Raw genomic sequence first — 20,780 nt, 5'->3', positions numbered from 1 at the left:
AGGAAGTTTCTTGTCCCAATCATACTGATTAGCAGACACGACCTTTCTTAGGTGCTATAGATTTTATGTAGCGTTCTACCATACCATCTGATTTTGGATGCAGTGATGTAGTTCTTGTTTTACATATACCAAATAGTATAATGAACAGCAACTGGGAAGATTATGGAAGTGAATCCAGATGGATACATTGCCTCTGTTATGGAGAAATAACAGAAACAGTTGGAAATGGCCTAGCAAACCAGATGCTATTCTGTAAGAAAAAGATTCTATACAACCACGAAAACAGATGAATAATCAAGGATGTTTTCATGCATTAGGATTAGACTTAAGTTTTTTTTTAATCTAATGCTGAAATTTATGTTCCAGTTTTGCATTTTTGCTTATCTTTTTGAACAATAGCAGTAATATAATGTTCAACATTTGTAATTTTTATTAAGATAAATATTTCAGTGGTTTACTTTGTGAGAGCATTTTTTATCCATTCATCTTAATGAGGAAATAGTCATGCCACAAAGTCATCTTGCATAGTGGGTGTATTTTTAACAATTATTAATTAAAATTTATTCATATTAGAAAACTTGAAAAAAGTTATAGTATGTGTTGATGATAGGCAAAGAGTGTAGCAACAAATAACTGTATTCTGTTCAGTTATTCAATTACAAGTGACCAGTTTATAGTGAAAAAACCTCAAAACTAGTCACATAGACAACCCCAACTTTGACAATGACATCATCCCAACCACAATTTAACTAATGAGTCATCCTAGAATAATAACTGTTTGAAAACAACCAATCTCTCAGTATAGCTTGTGAGAACTTAATCATTAAACAACTTGAAATGGCTGCTATTTCTACATTAAAAATATATTTAAACAAATTAAAACTGACAGTTGACTGGTCACCCATTATTTTATTTAATTAAATGCATAAACAGTGTTTAGTCCTTTATTTTCACACCTTGTTTTCTTTTTTATTAGTTCAATTTATTGTTGTTTTAATAGTTCCATTTTTTTATTTTTTATTTTTAGGCAGCCGTATTTTTTACATTTTGTTATTATTTAAAACTTTTTAGTGGTCATCAAGAAAAATTTACAATTCAAAAAGTTATAGATATAACGTACTTAACATACTGAGCCAAATGAGGAAACTATAAACATTTAAATTTATTTATTTAACATTGGAGTGGTTGCGCAAATTACTATTGTAATCCATACATTTTGTTTTAGTCTCCATGAACAGTAAGTAGTACATATGACTTTGAGCAGTCATCTACCTTTCTGTCGCTACCCACCAGATGTGTCAGTGCAGTTTCAGGGTTCTTGCTGTCATAGTGTATGTGTTGAGTATTTCTGTTTGCCCTTGGATTACCATTGTACTTCGCGTGACCAATTACACAATAATCAAATCTCAGTTTAAGAAATCAGTTATTTTCAATTTTTCATTATTTTTGTATAAATAGTGTTGTACTTGCATTGAAAATGTCAGAACGTGATCAGGAACAGATACAGCAGTAGTTGTAAGAGGCTAAAAGTAACAGTGAAAGTATAATTGCTGTCAAAGACCCAGATGAAGTTGAGGAAGATTTTGTTGAAGAAACAGTTCAGGATAGTGACACTCAATATATAAAAATAGAAGAAGAAAGCACTCCTATAGAAGAGCAAAGTCATTAAGCTCATCTTGATAGATGTGAGTTCTATATTGGTAGGCAAAAAAATTCAGAACAAACTCACTGGTATTTAGAACTCCAGGTGCCACCTACATCATGAACACCACATTTCAATATTACACCTACTTTTGGTTTTTAGTAATAATTATAATATTTTCAACATAAGTATTTTAAATTTTTATAAATTATGACAGCATTTTTCATCAGATTTTTATTTTTATTCTAAATATGTAATAGAATTGTTTGTCACTTTGTGTTCTAAATATGTAATATGTATTATTTTGTGTTTTAAATTTTTAATCAATTTTGGAGTTTACAAGTACAGTTGTTTTTAAACATCATAAGATTTGTTTTTGGCTAATAATAACTATAATTTTCGGTATGAATAGTTGAGTTATTTTAAAATTTGTGTTTTACTTTGTTTTATACAACCCCCAACTCCAAAAAATTTCATTTTAAAAAAATTTAGGATTCCTTGTAGATTACAATAGTATTCCATATGACCACTGCAGTGTTAATTAGCATATACCAGTCTAAAATTACAGATTTCTCAAGCAATTGAGTTCCTCGAGAGACTTTTTATTGTATGGATCACACATTAATTTTCTGGGATCCAAACAACTAATGACTAAACTCTGCAATTGTCTTGCACGACTCAGTGCTACATAAGCTTGGCCCTTGGCAATGATGTGAGTGCTCAGATGTATGACAGCTCTATCGAGGGTAGTGCCTTGTAGTTCATGCACCACCACAACCCAACACAATATAAATGGCAGCACACGCTATTCCATTTTGCTCTAGCCTCCTAACACATCAAATTCTACAATATTGGACTCTATCCTCAATTCGATGCAGACAGTATTACCATTACCTCTAACCATTCGGTCATCAAACTACAAAGACTGTTTGTGGCAGCTCGGTATAGCGCAGGCCACTTGATTTTTCTGAGTATATCAGTTAATCTTTATTCTGGTTTGGTTCCATCGTGATTTTGTATTGTACTAGCAAATACCCCGTTTGGGTTTTGAAAATTGGAAGATTGGTTGCGAAGATATAACAACATTCTCGAAAAACCACGATCTGTTAGATCGAGAGTGTACCTGATGACTGCAAAAGTTAGCCTTCAATCTACTAACAAATATCCAAATTGAATTATGAAAATCGGATGATTGTTTGCAGAGATATTATAAGAACACCTCCCAAACAGCACCCCAGGGACACCCTGTTTGTTACCACTTGATGGTGATGATTTTGGTCTAGCCTTGCACGAGGTGCTTGCATCACCTCATCACTCTAGCCGCACATGCAGTCCCCACGGGAAGCCCATTATTATTAAACAGAAATTTAATATAATTTTATTTAATGTAAATTTAATTCTATATTTTTGTAATATTATTCATTTAATTGATTTTAATCATTCAGTTCAAACCCTGCTATCACCATGATAGAGGCTCACAGTTCATTACACTTTGTGCTTCAATCAGAAAATCTCCACTACTATATATGTATACTTATATAGCCTATGACATTCTCGATAACATAAGGATTCCAACATGGGGTCATTCATCTAAATCGGTTTGGCCATTGAGCTGCTACGGTGGAACAAACATGCACTAAATATTACATACCTTTTTGGGCAGTTGTATAAATAGAATCAGTTATCAATGAAAAGTCTAATAAGACTTTCCCGTACAAATATTACTATTATTGTTCACGATTATTAATTGATTTAAAGAATACTAAACAAAATTTCCACAAGGACATATTAAGTCAAATAGAAGAAAATTTTAACAAAAATAAAATGAGAGATTACTTCAGAAAATTTGGTAAATATCTGCAAAAATTTGATCCCCCTACACTAATGCTAAAAGATGAAGAAGGTAAAATAGCCCACAGTAGTTCAGAAAATGCTAAAATCCTGGCTGAAGCATTCATAAAACTTTATAATTATGAAGAACCTGCAGAATTGCTCCTAGTAGAAACCAATCCAGAAGTTCTTTCTAAACGCGAAGAAGGTGATCCTCCATCCCATACATTGAATTAACACAAGCAGTAAAAGAATTGAAGAACTACAAAGCTTGTCGTGAGGATCAAGTGTTTGCAAAAGTTTGGAAAATGCCAGTCAAAACACACTGGTAGAATTGCACAGACATTTGATAGGAATATGGGAAGAAGAAACACTCCCAGCACATTGAACGACTGGTATAATCCACCTGATTTACAAAAAAGGAGATAAGACAAACCCAGACAACTACAGGGGTATAACGCTGTTAGACTGCACCTATAAAATTCTCTTCAGAATAATCCTAAACAATGTTAAAAATACATTAGAGCCCCAATTAGGGGAATATCAAGGTGGATTTAGGCCTTATAGAAGTTGTGCAGACCAGATACTTGTATTAAAGTTAATAATAAAGGAAAAATTTAGAATAAGCAATAAGCAATTATTTATAACTTTAAAAAGGCATATTATTGTATTCATAGACCAACTTTGCTAGAGATCCTACAAAATTATGGGCTTCAGCCAAAATTGGTGAAAATGATAGAATTAACATTAACAAACATGCAGTCCAAGGTTAAATTTAGAGAGGAGATGTCTGAACCGTTTCCGATAAAGACCGGGTTCAAGCAAGGTGATGGACTCCCCACTATTATTTAGTAATACACTGGACTACATAACTAAAATTTGGCAAAAGGAAAATGCCATTAAAACAATAATAGGAACAGGTAAAAGTTTAATAAAAACTAATGTAGTAGGATTTACTGATGACTTGCCCCTACTAGCACTAAATATGGAAGAGGTTAAAAAACAAATCACCACCCTAGAGAAAATTTCCCAATGGATTGGCCTGAAAATTTCTTATGGAAAGACGGAAATAATGGCCATATGATATTTGATTCCCTCTATATAACCAAAAAAAAAAGTTATCGATAAAGAAATAAAAACAGTTGAACAATTTAACTACTTAGAAGAAATCATTCACTGCAGATTAAAGAAAAAACATTCATGGCAAAACAGAATAACTAAAATTAAAAGAGCAAAATTCTAACTTGGCAAAAATACAATAAAAAACGTCTCTATAAAATCCAAAATTCAGCATTATAACACAGTAGTTGTTACGTTGGCACCTTATACTTGTGAGACTATCTTTCAGATTAAGAATGAAAGTAAAGCGGACCAATTACTTAAAACAGAAAGGCGAATTATCAGAACTTGTTTAGATAAAAGTTATTAAAAGAGTCTGGCGAATTGCCACATATGAAATGGTATACAAACAAGTCGACCTGATTCTATGTACAACGAAAAAACTTAGGATTTCACTTTTTTTTCCACGTATCAAGAATGCCTGAGAACCGAAGTCTAAAACTGGTCACAAGGAATATTAACAAAAAAAACCCTGTGTAAAATATGTTTGAAAAGCTCAAAAAAATTGTTGAATAGAACCAAAACGCACTTCATATTCAGTTAGTTTGATCTAGGCCCAAAATAAAGTATTTTACTCAACCCACTGCAGTTAACAGTAACAGTATTCTTTTCGTTTGTTTCTATGAATGGTGATGGCTGAGTGTTGAATTCGTTTATTAAATCGATCATGCACAGTATCGATAATGTAGTTCTTCCACGGCTCGAAATCGATCCACGCGAACGATTTTCTCGGGATGGTGAACGCTTAGTTGGATTATTTTGTTCGTTACCGAAATTCGTTTATGTCTTTTACGTTTTTGTTTACAGACTGAATAGTTTGAGGATATTTAAGTTATATTATTGATTATAATCAGGTAAAAAAACAATTATTCATATTAAATTTAATAGAATTGTATAAGCTTCTTAATTTAGCAATTTATTCGTGTAGTTAATATTCTGTTAACCAGCATATTACAATTTTAACTTGACTTTTCAAATTTTTTACAGAAATGGTTTTAATTTTTCAGTTATATGCACATATATTTTAATTGTTGATTTATTTTTAAATCGCGTCAGAGGTATTTTGTGCTCAGTTTGTCAGTCCTTGGGAAGAAACATCAGTTGTTTATACAATGTTTAGTTTAATAAAAAAGAAACAACTAATTTTTCATACTTAGTAAGCTTAATGTTAGTAAGAAGTCAGTTGTTTGTGAAGGATGGTTTTTAGTATATTAATAGTTCGCGTTTCCTTGTGTATACTGTAAGCTATGTAATTTTTCATTATGTTATAATAATGTTTAACATACTGTTAAACGCTTTTATTAAAAATTTCTACATTACCCTAGGGGCTGTGAAAGAAAAAACCTTAAGATATTATTTATTGGTGCTACTATATGTTCATACAGAAAAAAGCTCAAATGCTGAAATTAACCTCCACATCTCACAAGTAATGTATTACAAAGAATTTTGAAATACAAAATATGTATTACAAACAGTTTTATTACATCCACAGTGCCAGAAAGATCACCGGTCAACTCCAATAATAAACAGTATTAATCTATCAGTATTAATAAACAGTATAGTATTAATCTGTGTTTATTATTGGGGTTGAAAGATCAACTCCAATAATAAACACAGATTAATACTATTTATGTTCTTACCCTTAATTATATTGTTGCATCTATTTTTGTTTTCAATTTACTCTTTTATATGTTATTTATATTTTATCATCAATGTTCTTTTGAATAATAAATCAGCATTCATAAATTTTTTCACATTCACTATGCTGAATAGACACAAGTTTACAGATTTTTTTTGTTCTGCCCTTCTCAGTGGTTTTTGAATAAGAGCCACAACACTTTGGCCTCATTTTCTTTGTCTTTTACTCCAAATAAACAAAAGTATGCATTTCAGTTTCATATTCTTGTTCTTGATGAGGATTTCCATTTTTATTTATCCCCGATATTTATAATTACAGTTGTTTCCAAAATTAAGACGTCTATTTTCTTTAAGTGAAAGTTGTAGATGAGCCACATATTAATAACTGATTTATTGAATAGTAATTAAAATGTTACTTTATGATATCATTCAGTAGTTTTTCTGATCAGATTAAAATAACTTACCATTTGATTGGAGAAACCATCACCTTGCTTCCCTTTGTTATAGTTGATTATATAACCATAGTCTTGTAGGCTTGTGTATTACAAATACTGATAAAACTAAAAATTATTTAAAACCTAAAAGTCATCTATCTACAACAAAATTATCTAAGGGGTTTCAAAGAATGTCAGTAACATTGATTTGCATTACTAATATGCTGTTAAACACTTACAGAGCTGCATTATAGAGAGGCCACAAATTCTTATGATTATTAATAAACTACAAGGCCTGAGGAACCCTCACAGCTGTTTAGTTATTTTTTCTGAGGTTCGCCAATGATCCTCATGACAGCTAACATATTAATTATTTATGAAGGTGTAATAAGAGTTTTAAATATTAATGCTTATCAACTGTTGTTAGTAATACAATAAATATTTATTACATATTACTTATCTGCTAAGCTATTCCTTTGTGCATTTGCACCTCTGTTGCTTTTTTGTGTGGTCTTGTGCTGTGCTGTCTTCTCATCTGTTTCTGTTTCATGTAATTATTGTTACACATAATTACATGTAATTATTGTTACACGTAATTATTTGTAACTTTATCTCATAATCTAAAGTTATAAAAAAAAAAAAAAAATTAATCAAAGCCACATTAAAATATGAAATGGAAATATATGGTTATATATTCTTATGGAGTATATAATCGTCACTGGAGTACTCCAGCAGTGTATTCAGTGAAAAGAACATTAACAGTTTGTGAAAGAGAGCATCACAATTTATTTTTTGTCTAATTCCCTGTGAGGACCTGATGTTTTTTATTCATCGACTCATTCGCTTGCAAATACTGTTGCTATTAATGAATACCTATATATTTATTATTGTGATGTTTTTTGGCATGAAAATTTATAATTTTAATCTATTAAACTTTATTTATTGTACCAATTTTGTATATTGCCTTTTTTATCAATAGTTATTGATGTATTCATTTTGTTTTTATTTCAAGGTCATGCTAGGTTTTTCTCTAGTGATGATTAATCCTTTCATGAGAATGAAACTTGTGAATTCACATATATGTGTGTGGTATAATTTGTAAGGAAATACTATTCAGTTTTTTTTGTTTTAGTTTTGCTGTTTGATCTCATTTTCAATCATCCATTAAAAAGATGGATTTCCAGAATCGTCCTGGTGGTAAAACAGGGGGAGGTGGTGTAGCGTCATGGTCTGAATCAAACAGGGATCGTCGTGAGAGATTACGGCAACTTGCTCTTGAAACAATCGATTTAAATAAGGATCCATATTTTATGAAAAATCATTTAGGTTAGTATTTATATACTTTTATTTTTTGAGATTTTCATTATCTTGGTAATGATTTTGAAATGATAATATTATTTTGGTTTTTTTTACTTATAATTTAAAATTTCATGTATTTTAAAGTATGATGTAGATGTATACTACCATATAAAATACCAAATGTGGTAAATAAGTATGTTCATACTAAATAAATCAGGATGTTTATTATATTTCAACTAAAGAAATTAACCAATTACTTTGTTATTTAATTTATTTATTACTAAATCATAAGGTAATTAATTTAGTTAAAATGTACTCTATTTGTACATTAAATGGTATCTATTTATAATAATGGGATATATTTATGCAATTTTCATCAAATTTGAAACAAACTTTTTGTATTGTAAAAGTTTGGCATTTAATAATTAAATTAATGAAAACTCTGTGTATTACGTAATAATACACATAGGTATTAATAAAACCTCTGTGTACTAATTAATGTATTACCTGTGCTATTTAAAATAGTTCCATTTTAACTGACCTGTTACATTCTCTGTATATATTTTGTTTAATCTTCACTTTTATTTAAACAGATAAGCTGTATTGGTTTAAACTATTTTCTCTCTGTATGATTGCACTTTTAATTAGGATTGGCATTCTCAGTTACCTTACCTAAGTATAAATATAAATTTTTAATAGTATTTTTATTTTGGTTATCAGTCCCCTAGGTATCATTTTCTGATTTATTATTTTTTTCTTAATAACTTTTAAATGAATCAATTTTTCTCCAACTTTCTTGGTTTGAAGAAGGTTCAACTTCTATTTTTTTATTCTTTTTACTCATATTTTTATCCAACTTTGTAAAACTTTTCCTTTAGTATATTTTCCTGGCACTCTTTACTTTATATTTCTCATTGATGATCCTTTACTTCTTAGTAGATTAAAAGAAAGAAAAAATAAACTTATGGTAGATTAGAATCTATCATAAGTTTCTTTTTACGTGCTCTTGAAATCCATCTCTGAAAACTTGAAATATATGCTCTTCTTGCCTCAGCCAGGCAGGCATCTGAAATATTATAAGGTGTAATTTTGTTAGCTTATATCCAATTGATTTAGAAAATCATTGCATAGGTAACATTTATTCCTTAATATAAAAATAAACACTATCACTGTAAGTATAGACTTTCTCCTCTTTCCACGCTCTTTTTCAGCTAATGTGTAAAAGTAATCGATTATTATCTTTTAATGGTTTTGATTTTGTTGTTAAAGCTATAATTATTTATTTACAATGGAATGGTTGTTTTGTTTGATTGTAAATATTTATGTTTCTAGGTTCATATGAGTGCAAGTTGTGTTTAACTTTACATAACAATGAAGGTAGTTATTTAGCACATACACAAGGCAAAAAACATCAAGCTAATTTAGCCAGAAGAGCCTCAAAGGAAGCAAAAGATTCTCCACAACAGGTTTGATGATATGAATAAATATTTAGATGATGTATATTTTTTAATTATTTTTACTCAGTGCTAAAGAAGGAAGAGTATTTGTTTCAAACTATAAAGAAATTATGAAGGACTGTACTAAACTGCAGGCAAATAAAATTAAAATGTGAAAATGTGGAAAAAAATTATACAGAAAACCAAAGTGAAATCAACAATAGGAGAGGAATAGGACGAATTTATGCTAGGGAGGGGGATAAGAAGGCAATTTGTGATTTTAGTTTTAAGATAATAGAGAATCAAAGAACTGTAAATATTGTTCATAATTTTCACAGGCCTTGAGAAAACAAATAGTATAGTGCCCAGACGAAAGCTGGTTAAAGAGAAGGGAATTCTTGGAAAGGGTGAAAGATAGTTGTAAAAGAAATGATGAATTTGATGTTTTTGGTATCTGGGCCAGCTAAGATGCTTGGATGAAAATTTAAATTAGATATTAGTATTCTCAACAAAGAGTGACAAAACAAGTCGATTTATCCATCATATCATTCTACAGAATACTATCAACAATGTAGGAATAAGGCACAAATTGCTTTGGCAGTTTCTGGCATCGCAGTGTTTTTTTATTGGACTTCCTTTATCTGTTTAGCTTCTGGAACTACCATAAGGTATTACTTCAGAGGATGATATGTATGAATGTAAATGAAGTATAGTCTTGTACAGTCTCAGGTTGACCATTCCTGAGATGTGTGGTTAATTGAAACTCAACCCACCAAAGAACAATGCTATCCATGATCTAGTATTCAAATCCGTATAAAAGTAACTGCCTTTACTAGGCATTTTTACTCAACACTGAACTTGTAGCTTCACAATTTCCAACATTTGTCTTTGTAGAACGAGTTGATGAAAGTGGCCCAAGGTGCTATTGGCATGACTAAATAGACATGATAACAGTCACCTTTATCAGATGCTTTTTACATAAATTATAATGTTCAGTATATATAATTATGATTAATGATATATAATTATAAATGCACTGTTAGACATTAACTGGGGAACAAAATGATTTAAAACACTCTCTTCCTCAATTTATGATTTGCAGTGTACAATTCAAATGTATCTATTCCCACACACGTCTGGTTAGGTGTTTTAACTTTTTTGTTTTTAAGCTCATGAGTGTACATTATATGCTGATAACTCTGGCAGTGTGGTGTTTCTGGGTTAAAATCCAATGGCACTTTTTTTAATTGCTGAAATATAAATTTCTCATCTGTCATACAAAAAACAATTTTCTACTTATGATAGATGTATGTAACAGCACATTATACTCAAGGTAATTCACATAGTGTTACTGGCGCTTTCTAAGCTCATTTTACCAGTGAAAAAAATGAAAAAAGTTCATGCAAACAATAGTTAGGAATACACTCCTGTAATGAGAAATGACTAGTAAAAGATTTCACACTGATTCCTGAGCAAACTGTGAAATAAAATCATACTGAAATTCTAGGAACCTAAATTAAGGATAAAATTGATTGTTTTAACTTAAACTGATAGTTTTTGATGTGACCAATTGAATAAAACAGGTTCCACAACCATATCTCCAGTACTTTTCTTACTATTCAACATAAAATAGAAAATTTGTTGTCTAAAAAAAAATTTTTGTTTTACATTTGTAATACAAAAACTTTGTTAAATTACTATTTTTCTTTTTTTTGTCTTCAATCATTTGACTGATTTGATGCAGCACTCCTAGATTCCCTATCTAGTGCCAGTCATTTCATTTCAGTATACCCCCCCCCCCCCCCCAACATCCTACTTTCCTAACAATTTGTTTTATATATTCCAAACATTGCCTGCCTGCACAATTTTTCCCATCTGCCTGTTCCTCCAATATCAAAGTGAACTATTCCAGGATGCTTTTATATGTGGCCTATAAGTCTGTCTCTTCTTTTAACTGTATTTTTCCAAATGCTTCTTTCTTCATCAATTTACCGCAACATCTCTTTATCTGTCACTTTATCCACCCATCTGAACTTGTCTCGCTTCTGCTATTCGGTATTTTATATCGCTTCTGCTTCTTTCGTCTGTAGTAATTTTACTACCCAAACAACCGAATTCTTCTTCCTCCATAATTTTTTCTCTTCCTATTTTTATACTCAGTGGTCCATATACAAAATTTCTACTACATTTCATTACTTTCGTTTTGTTCTTGTTTATTTTCATGCAGTAGTTTTTCATCTATGCCAGTAATTGTTTCTTCTAAATTTTTTTACTCTCAGCTACAATTACTATATCAGTAAATTGTAGCATCTTTATCTTTTCACCTTGTACTATTACTCCAGATCTACATTGTTCTTTAACATCATTAACTGCTAATTCTATGTAAAGATAAAACGTAACAGGGATAGGGAACATCCTTGTCAGACTCCCTTTTTTGTTACGGCTTCTTTCTTATGTTCTTCAATTATTACTGTTGCAGTTTGGTTCCTGTAAATGTTAGCAATTGTTCTATCTCTATACTTGAACCCTACATTTTTTAAAACACTAACCATTTTATTCCAGTCTGTTATCAAATGCCTTTACAAAAGTCTATAAATGCTATATATGTTAGTTTGTTTTTCTTTAATCTTTCTACAATTAATCTGAGCAGTAAAATTGTTTCCCTTGTCCTTATATTGTTCCTGAAACCATATTGGTCTTCTCCTAACAATTCTTCCACTTTCCTCTCAATTCTTCTGTACAGAATTCTAGTTAAAATTTTTGATGCGTGAATAGTTAAGCTAATTGTTCTGCATTCTTCACATTTATCTGCTCCTGTTTTCTTTGGTATCATGACTTTGAAGTCTGACGGAACTTCCTCTTTTTTTGTAAATATTACACACCAGTTTGTATATCTGTCACTTTCTCACCTGCACTGCGCAGTAATTCTGCAGGTATCCCATCTATCCCAGGAGCCTTTCTGCTATTCAAATCTTTTAATGCTCTATTAAATTCAGATCTCAGTATTGTACAACCAAAGCATGTTTGCTTTCCTACATAGTGCAATAAACAAAAAATAGTGTTGTATTAAAGATAAAAAAATAATAAAATAAAAAATTAGTACTAATGTTATTCAGAAAATAAAGTTTATATATCTTTCCTGAATTCAAATTGAAAAATGAGAAATTATAATTTTGTAAGTTTGTAACAGAAATCAGTTAGTAATCAGAAATCACAACACCTTTCCCGGTGGTTCTTGCAGTGGACACACTTGAGCAGAAGTCAATCCACATACGACAGTAAATGTAATTTCCAATGCCAATTGAGCATTAATGTGTGTGTGTGTGTGCATGTGCATTTACGCATGTGTGTGTGTGTGTGATCAGCTAGTTGGACCATTCAATCTCCCAGGACATTTAAATTCTGACATTAATTTGGAATTCCTTAAGGATCCATTTTTGCTATTATTTGAAGACATTCCACTAGCATCAAGATACCACATGTACTTTCAGCACGATGACGCATTTCCTTACTTCTCACATGCTGTATTGGCATACTTAAATGAGCAGTTTCCAAAACAATAGATTGGCTGCAGCGTGTCACACTCCTGACCATCAAGATCTCCTGATCTAATAATACTGCTAGATTTTTGCAGTGCAGCATGTTACACTTTTCTTTTCTTTCTTTCTTTTTCATGGTTAGCCTCCGGTAACTACCGTTTAGATAATTCTTCAGAGGATGACTGAGGATGATATGTATGAGTGTAAATGAAGTTTAGTCTTGTACATTCTCAGTTCGACCATTCCTGAGATGTGTGGTTAATTGAAACCCGACCACCAAAGAACACCGGTATCCACGATCTAGTGTTCAAATCCATGTAAAAATAACTGGCTTTAACGCGTTTTAAATCAGCTGATTTGGGAAGATGTGTTAACCACTAGACCAAACTGGTGGGTGCAGCATGTTACACTGCTGGCCACCAAGATCACCTGATCTAACATTGCTAGATTTTTGCATTTGGGGTTGGATGAAAAGTATTGTATACAAGAGAAGAGTTCATATATGTGTGAAGAGTTGGTTGCTTGTATTACAGATGTCTCCGTATAAATTAGGAAAGTCGTGCAGAATTTGGAAGAGCTAATATCTGAAAGCCTGCAGCCCAAATGTATTGAAGTAGGAGAATGGATTTTTGAAAATTTACTGTAAACTTTATTAAAATCAATTACATTTTTATTCTTTTAACATTTTATAATTGTATATTAACTTCATTTTCTGTAGTTTATAAAATCAAATTTCTTGAACTTGTATTTGTTTTTTATTGGGCTATTTTACATCAATTTTCTCTGAATTTAATTATGTGCAAGTTTTGATAATAAATTTTAAGCATTTATTTAGTCATGTAACAAAGATTTTGTATTACAAAAGTAAAAAAAAAATAATATTTGACAACAAATCTTTTAGTTTTACATCTGATATTATGAAAAGTACTGGAGATATGTTTCTGGAATCTATTTTATTCAATATTTACAGGTCAAAAACCAGAAGAAACCATCAAGTTTACCCCTTAATTTAAGTTCGTAGAATTTCAGTATGGCTTTCTTTCACTTTCCCCAGGAATCGGGGTGAAATATTTTGGTAGCTGTAATTTGCTAATGGAGCCTTTACAGACAAGACATATGTATGTATGAACTTTTTTCATTATTTTCAGTAGTACAATGAATTCAGAAAGCTCTGATAATTCGTGAATCACTCTCTATAATTTATATCTGTAGTTATGAAACATGCAGGCTTCTTGCTACTTGATTGTGATAATAGAATCTATGTAATTGTTGTCTCATTGTTAGAAGGACCTTAGTAGGTTCTTCCTTTATTTGTTTATTAATTATTCTTAAAACAATGTTTTATTTTATTTATAGCCAGCACCTGAAAAGCCTAGAGTTGAACCTAAAAAATTTGTGAAAATTGGTCGTCCTGGTTATCGTGTTACTAAACAAAGAGAACAGGAGAGCGGGCAGCAAAGTCTTCTATTTCAAATTGATTATCCTGGTAATTCATCATTCATTATAAACTGTTACATTGAATTTTTTTTAGTTGTTTTATTACAATTTTAAATCTTTAGTTGTAAAAATTACAAAGTGAATTTTTTATATCTAATTTTTCATTAATATATTGTATAATAGATAATAAATATATATGCAAATATACTGTTGAAATCATTTAGATTATACTTTACAGAAATTGCTGATGGTGTAACACCTAGACATAGATTTATGTCTGCCTATGAACAAAGAGTTGAGCCACCTGATAGGAAATGGCAGTACCTTCTATTTGCAGCAGAACCATATGAAACAATAGCTTTTAAGGTTTGTATCTTGCATGTTATTTTCAAATTTCTTTGTTACATTAACTAATATTGTACGTTTATCACTATTATTACAGATATGTAACAATTTTTCTTATTACTTTGTATGTATATATTACTATGTATTTTAATCTTCCATTTCTATGAGACATTGTTAGAAAAAAGAAAAGAAAAAATCCATTAAGTTTGAAGTGCTTTATTTTTTATTCCATTTGAAAACTAATACCATTAGATATTAGTTTATGTTGCACCAAAAAAAGATCCTAAAATGGGATGTTAAGCTTTTTTTGAATTGACAGTTTTGTCTTTACCACAATACATACAGATAACAATTATTTAGTTAGCTTGGTGATATAACTAATTTTTAATTGTTTTTTTCTTTTAAATTTATTTTAATAACTGCTAGGATAGCTAAAAAATTTCATGTAAACAGAATTTGAACCCAGAGTCCTGTTTATAGTGATATAAAGAGTGAATTCACTGATTAGCATGCTTTAAAGCTAAGCTAAACTGTGGAAACCTGAGACTGTGATTTGCAGAATACATATTCCATTGATAAGAACTTAGTGGATGCAGAAGGTGCAAGGATAGTCCTTTTGTTGTGTTATTTCAACTGTTTAATATGGTTTATTCAGTAAAAAAATTCAGTTTTAATGGAATTATCAAATTATATGAGTGATATGAGTGTGTTGTGACATCGATGAGACGGCTTTGATTAACAGCATTGTGGTAGATTTTAGAGCCAGGGTGGACTGTATCTGCTCATAGTTGATGAATGAAGACCTTCAATAATTAAAGACCTTGTTGATTATTGAAGGATTGTTTGTATGCTGTCTTGGCAGTTTAAAATAATTTTGTAACACAACACTTGTAACTTATAACTTAACGTTAAAGATAACAAACATAAAGTAAATAAAACTTAAAGTAATGTTCATCCGAACAAGAATTGAGAGAGTCCATCCAGACGTGACCGCCTTGGGTCAGGTATGAGTGCAGACTGCTTAGAAGATGCTATGTACATTGCTCGAGGGAGCAGCTTGTAACATAGAGTAGCATGATTGTCTGGTAACCATAGTTTGTCGTGGGCACCCTAGCCATCGCTAGGTTTCAGCACCTGACGGCAAGAGGGGTTGAAAACGTAACAGAGTTGTTTGTTATTACTATTAGATGCGACAACTGCTTGACACTAATAGATGTAGTTCTGTAAATTTTTTTTCACTGTTTATATGTTATGAACTTTCATTTTGAATGCACTGTAATTTTATTGAAATTAGTATTTTTAAGATTCATATTTTTCCTCTTTACTGTTAAATTACATTTTAAATTCTATTAATATAAACCACCTAGTACAGAATATTAAGATAAGACATATAATATTGGCATATGATGATAATATTACAGTCACATAACAAACATTAACCATGTGCAACTTTACTTTATTATTTATAGTTTTTAATATATTTTTAACGTGCAGTTAATTATATGAAGTAAATCATGACTGAGGATGTGGACTTTCACAAAAGTACTTTTATAATAAAGTTAAGGTCTTATTTCAGTATACTCTGTATTAGGTGATCAAGATAACCAATTTATGAATTAAATAGGTAGTATGTTAAAATAATAGAGCTTAAGACAATTATGAACTGTTGTCCTGACTCTTGACTATAAATCTTCACCTATGTCCCTGATTTTTCTCCTGGATATATGCATGTGGTTCTAATTAATATTTTTTTGGGGGGGGGAACTGCAGATTAATATTAAAAGGATCCTAATTTTTTGAGATATAGAAATTAAGTATCTTAATTTCTATTAAGATAAGATCTATTAAGATTTCTTATTGATGCTTATATTGTTTTTTTTTTTTGTATTTGCAGGTACCTAGCCGTGAGGTTGATAAATCAGAGGGTAAGTTTTGGACACATTGGAATAATGATACAAAACAATTTTTTCTTCAATTTGCATTTAAAGTTGAGCCTAAACCACCACCTATAAGGCCGCCACCACCTCCTCCAACACCAGGTTTAAGACCTCCTGGCCTACCACCTGGACCTCCTGGGATTCCACCACCTCCACATATGCTGCCACCACCTCCGATGATGCAACAACCACCGCCACCTCCTATGATCAATCCTCCACCACCACCTATGTTTAATCCTGTACCTCCTCCTCCTCCAAAATTAGGTGGAGAAATGATGCCTATGCCGCCACCACCTCCACCTAAAATGCAATAGTCGATTAGTAAATTTGTTTTTTATTGTGTGATTTTAACTATGAATTGTATTTTGCTAACAAATAATAATTTTAAAATAGATTATAGATGTGTATTATATTTCTATAAAGTTGTTTTTTGTACATTGTATGCTAGAAGAAATATTCATACTTGTAATTCTGTGTATGAATAACATTAATCTAAGAAATAAAAATTGTAATATTGATTAGACATTGAAATGTATGTTATTTAATTAAAATAAATAAGATTAAAAGTTTGTGTTTAGTAATTCAAGTGTGTATATTTTATTTTATCAAGTTTATTGTAAAGAAGATATGTGCTAATCCTTTATGCTAAATTTGGAACTTCTGATAAATAACACTTAAAATAAATATGGTGATTTGAGAATTGATTACCATAAAATGGTAGTATAAATATGGCTATTAACTGAACCACAATAATCTTTCACACTGCTTATGTAAACATTCAATTCTAATAAAAGTAAATATATCATTACTCAAATTTTGGTGGAATAATAATTGTAGTGTTTGATTCTGCTTGGCAACTGGTAATCTAGCAGTAAAATTTCAAATTTAAAGCATTATTCATCATATGAGATATTTCTGTAGCAGACTTCTTTTCAAAACAACTTTGAATCAAAACATAATTTTCATACAATTTATATATGCACAGTAGTTGCCTAAAAAATAAATTGTTAACAAGAGTATGATGAACTAATTTTTTTTTTAGGAAAAGAAACTTTTTCAAAGTACAAATGCCAGTTAATATAAATATGATAACAGTGAATAAGTAGGAGATTATATCAATAGTTATTAGTTGTTAAAGAGAAGTCCTTTTAATATTAGCAAATAAACAGAAGTGATGAGGTTATATGTAAGATAACAGAGTAGAGTACCCATCATTTCTTTTTGGTAGAATAAGAACGATTAAAAAAAAAGTAGAATAGTGGTTCACATATATTGCATGCAGTATGGAGAAGAAACATTATATAATATATAAGCCTGTGAGTATTTGTAGAACTTTAGGGCTATATATGTATTTAATTTTCTTGCCTTTATGGCATCCATTGATTTGTATAGGTTATTTTCAGTGTAAAATGTATCAAAGGTGAAATTTTATTAGGAAGAATTTAATCCAAAAAATGAGACAAAGTAAATCTTGTAAGATGAGGAATATAATTAAACCATTTGCATCTGGAGAGCATGTAGAATATTGTTTCTGACTGAAAGACGTATAGTTATTTATTTTACTGTCTTTCTCACCCTGTTTTATAGTTGCGGTGCTGTTAAAAACCTGTAACAACTTGCTATAATGTGTAATTGAAGTTGAAAAACCAGATTGGTTTTACAATATATGACGTAAAATTAAAATCTTACTTTTTTCTTATAATTAAAAGATGCCTCTTGCATTGTCAATATACTCATACTGTTGCTGGTGTGTACCTTTCATTTTAAATGTATGTTTATTTATGTAAATATGTTATACCAGTCAACCAAACATCACATTTGTACTCAAGCACTTATTTATTTTACAGTTCTTAATTATAATAATGTTCCAGAATTCCCATTATTTTTGCAGGATGCTGAATTGTATTTTAAGTGTAGTCAGAGCTATTGTGCATGAAATAAATGTAATTATATTATCTTGTTCACTTTGCTTAGTGATTTCCCATCATTACTTAATGTGAAAGTGACAAAAGTACAACTCGGAATTTGACTGATGTTAATTCAAGTGATTTATTCCAGTTTCATGTTTTCACTATCATCCTATTTGTTGATTAAAAATTACGCTTGAGATATACATTGATTTGTTTCTGGAGTAAGCATAATTTCTAAATAGAAATGTAAATTGAATTAAATTTGAACTTCAAAAATATTTCAAAACTGAAGAAAAATTTTTCTAAGACAATTTTTTTTTAATTCATTAAGTGATGATTTTGTCAAAATTATAAGTATTAAGTTCTGAAAACGTGAATTTACACCATCAAAAGACAATAAAAGAACTATTTTGTGCTATTATTATTGAAGTTAATGTAAAATTGTAACTTGAACTTAATTTTCTCAGTTTGTACCAGGTTAAAAAACAAAGGACAACATAAGATTATATAGAACTTAAAAGCGTAAATGAAGTAAATTTTAATTGAATAATCTGCTATTTTGACAGCAACATTTTTTATTTCAGTTATTAGGAAGTATGGGGTAAATGCTATTACATTTAAATTATCTCTCATGATATATATTTGCCCATCCAAGAGTAGGCCAATTATTACTTTTTACATTTAGAGAATTGTTTCATTATTAGAATTTCCTGTTGGATAAATTGCCTCCAAAAATCTTCTGAAAATTGTAGAACAAGCATTAAATGGTGAAAGCATTTTACTGATGTACTGGTATATTAGGAAACATTTTGTAAGAGTTTAGAAAAGCTCCGATGTTATAAAAAACAAAGCCTTTGACTTGAATAAAAGTAAATATTAATCTCACATAGGACAGTTGTTTTTTATTTAGGAGGGAGAAATAAAAACCAAATACTGTTGTTCAACTATTGAGAGTAAGGTTTGAAGCAGTTAATAAATCTTCAGATATATATATATATATATATATATTGTGCAATGAAGACAAAAGTTTCCTTTGCTTTGTTATGTTAAATGGATAATCTGTCTCTTATTAATTAACTCAGCTATTTATTGAGGCAGTCACTAAAGGAGAGATTTCTTTTTGGATTACATTAATAAGCAAAAAACAATATTGAAAAATTTAAATGTGCTTAATTTCAAACTTCACACAACACATTAAAAAAACTTTTAATCATCTCATTCAAAGTTCTCTTTTAAAAGAGCTCTTGATAAACACTCATTTTCTGCATAGTTTATTCTTTCAAAAGTAATTTAACAAGAAGAATTGTAATTAAATTGTTATTGATGAATCAATGAGCTGAGCTGTTGAAAATTTGTAATCTTATAACAATTTTACATTTAAGTATATGTTTTGTTAATTAAACCTATCATTTTCTATATTTTTTTATACTTGAAAGTGAGAAGTAAATAAAATTTAACATAAATTGTGTTTCCCTTTATTAAGTTATCTTATATTTATTGTAACTAATACAGTTTTTACAGAAAATGAATAAAATGTTATTGTAAACAGTGATTCATTAATGAAAAATAAAAACAAAGAGTATGCAAAATTTCCATTCTAATATTTCAGAAAAGTAGCTCACAAAAAACATGATAAAATATAAGCCTTAAAACAAAGAACAAATAAATTTGCATTTGTCACTTCAAAGGAACATCAAATACATGAATTAAATCGCTATTTATTCTATATAAACTTTTATAAAAAATTACTGCAACAGTGCCTCCCCAGATCTAAACCACCACCACCACCTATACAAAGTTCAATATACTACCCAGAACAAAAAAATAAATAAATGAGAAGAAACAGAAATAATTTTAATATTGAGACTGTTGGGGTTAGTTACAAAAATAAAATTACACATAGCTAGTTTTTGAAACTTGGAAAGAAAATTGGACTTTATTTTTAACAGAATGAAAATCAGAATTATATAACCATATTCATAAAAACAAAAAAAATGCATAAATACATTATTACATTATTGTTTTGTTAAGACAAATGCTTTGCACAAAATCTCCTTGCGCGATATTTATATATAACAATCCTTAAGTAAAGTATAGGTAAACTTATTATCTTAAATATTTCTTTTACATACACAGTATATAATAACAATACAGAGTATAATAATAATATCTTATTATTTAACAGAGGATTACCTTATTATTTAGTAGAAGATT

General features: G+C 29.9%; 1 protein-coding gene across 1 annotated transcript; it reads left to right on the top strand.

Moving 5' to 3' along the window:
* The first annotated feature begins 5,287 nt into the window (after positions 1–5,287).
* Sf3a2 (splicing factor 3a subunit 2) lies at positions 5,288–17,242 on the top strand. The gene is made up of 6 exons (XM_075359672.1): positions 5,288–5,445; positions 7,796–7,989; positions 9,295–9,428; positions 14,294–14,423; positions 14,613–14,740; positions 16,614–17,242. The coding sequence occupies exons 2-6, from the start codon at positions 7,836–7,838 to the stop codon at positions 16,968–16,970; spliced, it is 903 nt and encodes a 300-aa protein (XP_075215787.1). The 5' UTR covers positions 5,288–5,445; positions 7,796–7,835; the 3' UTR covers positions 16,971–17,242.
* Positions 17,243–20,780: the final 3,538 nt, after the last annotated feature.

Source organism: Lycorma delicatula, chromosome 3 (genome assembly GCF_047948215.1).
Source record: "Lycorma delicatula isolate Av1 chromosome 3, ASM4794821v1, whole genome shotgun sequence".
NCBI lineage: Eukaryota > Metazoa > Arthropoda > Insecta > Hemiptera > Fulgoridae > Lycorma > Lycorma delicatula.
The sequence above is the reverse complement of the archived record's forward strand: the minus strand, read 5'-3'. Positions and strand labels throughout refer to the sequence as shown.

What these genes read in the sequence shown, in the direction of transcription:
- Sf3a2 (XM_075359672.1), top strand. Translation starts at nt 7,836, where the DNA reads ATGGATTTCCAGAATCGTCCTGGTGGTAAAACAGGGGGAGGTGGTGTA. An exon ending in TTTTATGAAAAATCATTTAG is followed by an intron (nt 7,990 to 9,294) that starts GTTAGTATTTAT and finishes TTATGTTTCTAG; the next exon opens with GTTCATATGAGTGCAAGTTG. An exon ending in ATGAAACAATAGCTTTTAAG is followed by an intron (nt 14,741 to 16,613) that starts GTTTGTATCTTG and finishes TTGTATTTGCAG; the next exon opens with GTACCTAGCCGTGAGGTTGA.